General features: G+C 44.0%; 1 protein-coding gene across 1 annotated transcript in view; it reads left to right on the plus strand.

The window, feature by feature from the left end:
- LOC121923591 overlaps positions 1–8340 on the plus strand; it is a 29185-nt gene that overhangs the window by 18773 nt on the left and 2072 nt on the right. The window contains exons 9-10 of the mRNA XM_042454145.1: positions 412–550; positions 1495–2266. Of these exons, the coding sequence (XP_042310079.1) occupies positions 412–550; positions 1495–2266 (911 nt within the window). The remainder of the gene's footprint in view (positions 1–411; positions 551–1494; positions 2267–8340) is intronic.

An 8340-nucleotide genomic window follows, 5' to 3' on the forward strand; every position in this document is an offset into this window, starting at 1 on the left:
TGGCCTTTCGCCACCCACTCAGAAAAGAGGATGGGTCCTTTTAGATGACTACCTTCACTCTTGCCTTTACATCCTTTTTGACAAGTGTGCATTTTCTTAGCCCCACCTGTGCCTGGTTGTTTCCCTTACACATCACACAGCCTCCATTTACTGTAGTTCTTTCCTCATCCATCCAGCCTTTAGGACCAACACAACCAGTTATGCCTGCAGGAATTTTGCGAATTCTTTGGCATCATTTTCCTTTGCTTCATCCTTTACATCTTTAGTTACACACCCCTAAGTTTTACCCTTGATTTATCTATAGGTTGTATCAAGATCTACATGAGGCCATCGTAGACACAAATATATATATGGATTACCCTAGGTATCTTTGTCAAGTATGTGTTTATTCTTCTTGAATTTCTTTTGTAGTCTGAACAAGAGAAGCACTGTAATCAAGGAAATGCAGAGCTGGGAGAAGAGACGTAGGACCGATGTCTGTGGTCAAGTGGTAGCCCTGGCCGAAGACTTCCTCCTCAAGCACCAGGAGCCCAAGAGGAAAGATAATAATGTAAGTGTTCTGAGTTCTAGTCAGATGCCCAGGAAAGGAGAGAGCAGAGTTGTTTGTTCCTTAGTAAAACAAAAAACAAAAACAGAGAACCCACCTTATACATTTGAGAAATAAAAGCAGCCATGCTATAGCAATATGCAAAGGGATCCTGTAGCACCTTTGAGACTAAGGTCCAAAACACACTGCAGAAACAATCCAGTTTGAGACCACTTTGACTGCTCTGGCTCAGTGTTAGGGAATCCTGGAAACTGTGGTTTCTTTTGGCACCAGCACTCTCTAACAGAGATGGCTAAATGTCTCACAAAACTGCAGTTCCAGAATTCCCTAGCACTGAACCAGGGCAGTTAAAGGCATCTCAGACTGGATTATTTCTGCAGTGTGTTTTGAACCTAACTGAGTGAAGGAAGTTGTAGCATAAGCATTCATAGACTTAGTCTACTTGCTCAGATGCATCTGGGGAATGCATTTGATGAATGCTACAAGATCCCTTTGTATATTGATATTCCAGATTAACATGGCTATGTCTCTGAATGCTGTAGCAAGTAAATTGAATAGTGGGGGTGAGTAGACAGGTAGCCTAGATTAGTTGGGTTTTTTAAGGTAAGCCAGCATGGTGTAGTGGTTTGAATGTTGGACTGTGACTCTGGAAAGCAGGATTCAAGTCCCCGCTCAGCCATGGAGACCCACTGGTGGCCTTGGGCAAGCCAGACACTCTCAGAAAAACCCATGATGGGTTTGTCTTAGTGTCACCATATGTTGGAAGCAACTTGAAGACACACAACAACAACAAATAAAGCGGGGAACCCACCTTGCGAGTGAGTGCTGAAAAGTTCTCGACCTGACCCACTTCCAGAAAACAACATAATTTGTTACTGTAGGTTGGGAAAATGTTCTTTTGTTTTGTAAATTGCAGGATCGTAGCTCTAATTTCTGGATTTTTTCAGATCATTAATAGGACCATGTCAGCAAAAAGTGTGGAATTTTCAAGTACTGAACTCCGGGCCATCATGAAGTTCCTGTTCCTGCAGAAGAAAACTCCGAAGGAAATCCATGAGTGTATGATGCAAACATTGAGTGACAAGTGCCCGTCATACTCAACTGTGAAGAAATGGTGTGCCAACTTTCAGCAGGGAGATTTTGAGACCGAAGATGCAGCAAGGTCAGGGAGACCTTCAACAGTGTCAACTCCAGAAATGGTTGAACGTGTTCATGACCTAATTTTGGCAGATCAGCGAATCTCAGCTAAAACAATTGCTGAGACACTAGATATATCCCGGGAACGCATTGGTTTTATCATTCATGAGCAGTTGTCTATGCAAAAGCTGTTAGCCAAGTGGGTGCCAAAGTGTTTGAATGATGACCAGAAACGAAATCGAGTGGATACCTCCAAGCTGATTTTGCAGCATTTTGAGCAATCTAGTGATAACTTTTTGGAACAACTCGTCACTGTTGATGAAACATGGTTACATCACTATGGTTTGGAGACCAAGCAACAATTCTTGCAGTGGCGGCACTCGGATTCTCCATGGCGGAAGAAATTCAAGACTCAAAGGTCAGCAGGAAAGGTCATGGCCATAGTTTTTTGGGATAAGGAAGGTATTTTGATGACTAACTGTGTTCAGAAGAACCAAACAATGAATGCAGAATACTATTCCAACTTGCTGTGCCAATTAAAGGAGACACTGAAAGGAAAACGGCAAGGGAAGCTGCAGAAAGGTATTCTCTTTTTGAAGGACAATGTACCTTCTTACAGGACTGGCAACATGAAGTCTGTTTTGAAGAATTTGGAGTTTGAGTGCATAGACCATCCACCCTACTCCCCAGATCTTGCTCCATCTGACTATTTCCTGTTTCCAAACCTTAAAAAAGGTTTGAAAGGAAGGAAATTTTTGAATGATTCGGAGGTGATAGCAGCAGCAGAGCAGTATTTCAGTGAGCAGACATCAGATTTTTTTTTGGAAGGGTTAAAAAATCTTGAGAAACGATGTGCCAAGTGTGTTGAACTTCAGGGTGAATATGTGGAATAGCATGTAAGTTTCATGGCCCTTGGTTATTTCTTTCTTGGTCAGGCCAAGAACTTTTCAGCACCCTCTTGTACATGGCCTTTCCATAATGGTTGGCTGAGCCAGTATGCACATATGAAAACCAACTTTAGGGACTTCTGTAATTAAATACAGTTGATCCTCTATATCCACAGTTTTTTTAAACATGGATTCAAGCATCTATGGCTTGAAAAAATATTTTAAAATATATATAAATTCCAAATGCAAACACTGATCTTGCCATTTTATATAAAGCACACCATTTTACTATTCCATTGTATTTAGTGGGACTTAAGCATCCATGGATTTTGGTATCCATGGGGGTTTCTGAAACCAAACTCCAGAGAATACCAGGGCCCACTGTATTTTCTTTCATGGAGGTCGAGCTATCAGTTGGTCTAGCTGAAAACAAGAGATTGCGGCACTATCACGACAGGAGCAGAGCAAGTGTTGCCTTGAAGGCAAGCATAGGGCTTGCATGGCTGCAAAAAATCTGCTGGAAGATGTTGAAATGGATGAGCCAACGCCAATCTTATTTAATAAAGACTACCAGAGTTGCATTCAGTTGTCTAAGACTGAAGGGACAGAGCCAAGAATGACCCAAAGCATCACTATGTGCGAGATATTCAACATCAGGGGCTTGTGAAGTTGAGTTACTGTTCTATCAAAGAGATGGTGATAGACCTGCTGACTGAGCCGCTACCCAGAGATTGGGTCCAGACATTACAAGATGTGGTGGGATTGATGTGAAGATGCACAGATGCAGAACAGTGCATGAGCTGCTGAGAAGGGGTATTGGGAGAAACAGCTTGTCCTGGCTGCTCTCTTGTCCATTAAGGATGAGATGGCTTAGATATAGAGGGATTAGGAACTTCATCTTCCTTTCCTGATTGTTTTTGCTTCCTCTGTCAGCCACCTGTTCCAAAAGGTAATGGGCAGTTAACATTGTCTGGTCCAGTCAGGAATTAGTTAAGTGACTGCCCTCAGTTGTAAAAGGAAAGGATCCCGCCAAGACTGAACCCCCCCACGCCTCTTCCCGTCTGATGAGAAAGGACATGCCATGCCATGCCTCACTCCCATCTATTTCTCTTTTAGATTAGAATTAAAAGATATAGCCTTGTTAGTCTTGATTATTTTGTCTTGAATATTTTGACTGAATATTCCGGTAAATATTGGAGAATGGGATTTGGGATTTTGGTAAAACATTCCTGGGATATATCTTCGAGGCTTGTTCACAACACTGTTCTCAGGAGAGCTTTTACTGGGGGCAGGCTTACAGCTCCTCTCAAGCCATTGGCCCAGCAGACCCAGGGACAGGAGCTTTTTGCAGGGCAAGCAGCAGAGTAGAGCCGGGAGGGCAGAGAGAAAGCAGGGAGCAAGAGACGGCAGGGATTGGCCCATTAAGGTAAGGGGACGGGGGCTTCACTGGGTTGGGGGAGAGGAGAAAAGTCCTCCGTGCTTTTTGGAGGGTGGCCTGGGTTGGGGACTCGGGCCCTTGGTTTGGGTGAGTGTTGGGGGGGGGGGGGGAGGGAGGAGGAGTGTGGTAGAATGGTTAAAATTCAGAATTTTATTTATCCTTAGAAGTTGGGAAATTATAGCACTGAAATGAGAGTGAAGGTTGTTATTCAGGTCATGACAAATTCTCTGTTTAGGAATGTGAGTTCCCTGACACGAGGGATAGTGACATATTATGGTGGATAGATCTAAATTGGAATTTTTACTATGCTCAAGAGTTGGGAAATTATAGTACTAAGAGCAGAGGTTGCCAGGATGATGGAATTCAGGTCATGTCAAATTCTCTGCTGTGGAATGTTAACGATTTGGAAATGGCTCCTAACTTATAATTCCAACACAAATAAAAGGAAGTACTGCAAGAGACAGTTTAGGTACAGTGAAACAAAACATATAGATAAAAGATTGATGGATGCCTAACCCATGAGGGGTAGAGGTGTATGTTAGGACACCCAATGAATATACATGTATAATTTTAGTACAATTTAGAAGTTTTTATAAGCAAGCTTAATTATGGCTTTTGTGATTTGATTGTTATTTGTACTTGCTGGTCAATGACCGAATAAATTTTATATATATAATATACAGGGGTGTAAATGTTTAATTCAATGCAACCAATGACACTGTGATATAAAAACTTGGTTCATTTTAGAATTGTGGTCCCAGAATCTGGAATATGCATTTCCTCTAGGAACAATGCTGCAGCTAAATAAACTGTTTCCTTTTCAAAGACGACTCCTGGGTCTCTCTAAGGAAAAGAAATCCACATTTGACATGACCTGAATAACAACCTTTGCTCTCAATATTTCAGTACTGTAATTTCCCAATTCCTGAACATAGTAAAATTCCAATTTAAATCTACCCACCACAGGATGAGGCCTCCACATTTTTGGCTAGGTGGGCAGACCTAGCCATGGTCCAGTGGACTGGTCACTGTGCAAGAGGTGTGTTTGGGTAAAATCTGTGTGTGGTGGCGGCTGTGGTGTGTATGTGTGTCGGTGTTGTTGCATGCCTTCAAGTTGTTTGGGACATATGTCATAGAATCATAGAGTTGGAAGAAACCACAAGGGCCATCCAGTCCAACCTCCTTCTGCCATGCAGGAACCCTCAATCAAAGCATCCCCAACAGATGACCATCCAGCCTCTGCTTAATGACCTCCAGGGAAGTAGACTCCATCACTCTCCAAGGGAGTTTGTTCCACTGTTGAACAGCTCTTACTGTCAGGTAGTTCTTCCTAATGTTGAGGTGGAATCTCTTTTCCTGCAGTTTGCATCCATTGCTCCAGGTCCTGTTCTCTGGAGCAGCAGAAAACAAGCTTGCTCCCTCCTCAATATGACACCCCTTCAAATATTTAAACAGGGCTATCATATCACCTCTTAACCTTCTCTTCTCCAGGCTATGTCATCCCTCAGGTAACCCTATCATGGGAGTTTTCTTGACAAGATTTTTTTTTTTTGCCCTCTCCTTCACTGTCCTCAAACTGTTTATGCAGTACTTCCTTTTATTTGGGCTAGCAACCTAAAACCTGGAGCCATTCAGAGTTGTTTACATTCCTAAACAGAACATTTGACATGACCTGGAATAACAGCTTTTGCTCTAGTACATTTCACATTTTCAGCACTATAATCATCAGCTCTTGAGGATAAGTAAAATTCTGTATTTTAACCACTCTGCTACGTAGCAGCCAAGAAGTAGGGAAGGGGAGGCAGCGCAATGGAGCTTGGCTCCCATGGGTGACCTCCAGGCGGAGGTGAAGCGAGGGCCCTGGTGGTGGGGAGACCCCTCCGTGGGCAGCGGGGGTCAAGATGCTGAGGAGGAGGCGGAGAAGACCAAAGTCTCTAAAACCAGGACCTGACAGAGCTCTGCTGCAAAACACCCAGCAGAAAGAATGAGAGGACCACAGTGACTATCTGGGGCCAGGGGGAAGAAGCAGCAGCAGCAGCTGCTGATTCTACTGCTACTTGGACCTCTGCCTTCCAAGTGCCCTCTAAAAAGCAGAGCCCTCCCTCCAGTGCCATCTGGCCACGGAGGGAGAGATGCCCAGCTCCATCAGGCCTGGCCTGGACTAAGAAGCCGAGCCCTCCCTCCCGTCCATCTGCCTTGGTCCATGCTTCAGAGGAAGAGAAGAAGTGCTGGACCTGATCCTCTTCCCCACTGTCATTCCTTTTGTGCCGTGTCTTTTTTAGATTGTAAACTGGAGGGCAGGGAACAGTCTAATTAATAATAATAATAGTAAGCCTGAGCAACAGCACTGCCAGGGAGAGGTCACCTGGTACATAGCGGCTCTACTCTGCAACCTCTGGACCCCCCAGTGCACGCCACAGCTCTTGGCATACTTCAAGGTAAGGTGCCAAGGGGGCAGGGGGAGCATCCCAGCCCAAGGGTTAAGGTGACTATTGTGCTTTTGTGCCTTCAAGCCATTGCCATTTTCTGAGGCTGAGAGAGTGTGACTCACCCAAGGATTCAAACCCTGCCAGCGACGTAGCCAAAGGGGGGGGGGGGGGGTGTCCCGTGGGGTCTGGACCCCCCTTTTGTTAATTAATGTTTAAAATAATAACAACCTAATCTAATCACAAAATATATGTTTTCCCCAGTGGATCTAGTTATCATGAAAAACATTAAAAGTAAATCATGTATAGATTTATGGTTTAAGATTCATTACAGGTGATGTTTACCCACCCCCAAAATGGTGGCACTTAGTCTGGACACCCCCCCCCCCTCCCCAAAATCTTGGCTACATCCCTGCTCCTGGTCTCCAGAGTGCTAGTCCAGTGCTCAAGCCACTACACCATAGTTGGTTGCCTGCCCTCAGAGTATGCTGCTGTTGTGTGTGCCAATGTTGCACTCTGGGTGTTTTGGAGTTCATTTCCCAGAAGCCTCAGCCAACTTGATCTCAGTCTGGGATTCTGGGAGTCTAAGGCCAGAGTTTGGGAACCACTGTTTGTATGCCTTAAAAAAGTTTAGCTGGCCCTATTGTGGGATTTTCTTGGCAAGGTTTGTTCAGAGGAGGTTTTGCTATTGCGTTCTTCTGAGGCAGAGGGAGTGACTTGCCCAAGGTCACCCAGTGCAGGAAGTTAAGGCCTGGCTGGGGCAAGAGGTGTTTGGTGGGGGGGATCGGGGGAGGAGATGTGTATAGTGTGTGTGTCTAACTTGGTGGGGGGGGGGTGGTCTGGACTTATGGCAACCCTACGTTGATCCTGTCATGGGGGTTTTGGCAAAATTTCTTCAGAAGGGCTGCCATTGCCTTTCCATGAGGCCGAGAGAGTGTGACTCCCAATTATAATTAAAAGTCTGATCATATTTACAGGGCAGAAATCTACACAATTCCTGTCAAGGGAGTGAGGGAGGAAGAAAAAAAGAAGGAAGCAAAGAAATGAAGAAAGAAGGAAGGGAGGGAGGGAGGAAAGAAGGAAGCAAGGAAAGAGAAGGAAGGAAAGAAACAAGGAAGCAAAGAAGTGAAGAAAGAAAAGAAAGAATGTAGGGGGAAGGAAGAAAAGAAAGAAGAAAGGGAGGGAGGCTAGAAAGAAAGAAGCAAAGAAATGAAAGAAAGAATGAAGAGAGGGATGAAAGAAAGAGGCAAGGAAAGAAAGAAAAGGAGCGAGGTGCTTTGATTCTGTGTTCCTGCATGGCAGGGAGTTAGACTAGATGGCCCTTGTGGCCTCTTCCAACTCTGTGATTCTCTGATCAGGTTGTTTCTATCCAAGATTGTGTTTTATTAATAAGTCTTCCTCCTGTTCAGAATTCTAAACGTACTTTTCTGTCTTTTTTGGTTCATTCAAGTTCACCATCCTAAGATGGCCGCCTCTGCTGTGACTGGAATAATGGTTCTAGTAGGTCTTTCATTCCAATAATAATCTCTCAATATCTATCCCCTCTAACATTTTATACCCATAAAGAATAACGTGCTTGCTGTAATGTGCTAGTATTAATCCTTCACATTATTACAAAATGAACCCAATGACGTAAATTAAGTCCTCAGAGTGAACCCATTGAATCAGTTGAATTTACCTAAATGCTAACTTACTAAATTAGCTCAGGGAAGAAAAAACTTTAAGGTGACATCAGAACCATGTTTAAATATTGGAAGGAATGTCATACTGAGGATGCAGCAAGCTTGTTTTCTGCTGCTCCAGAGACTAGGACCCAGACATTATTCATAATCCATACCTAGTGTTTTGTGCCAACAGAACATAGCAGACAGTGTTGGAATTCACTCTAGGGCACCCAGGTTGCAC

Source organism: Sceloporus undulatus, chromosome 2 (genome assembly GCF_019175285.1).
Source record: "Sceloporus undulatus isolate JIND9_A2432 ecotype Alabama chromosome 2, SceUnd_v1.1, whole genome shotgun sequence".
NCBI lineage: Eukaryota > Metazoa > Chordata > Lepidosauria > Squamata > Phrynosomatidae > Sceloporus > Sceloporus undulatus.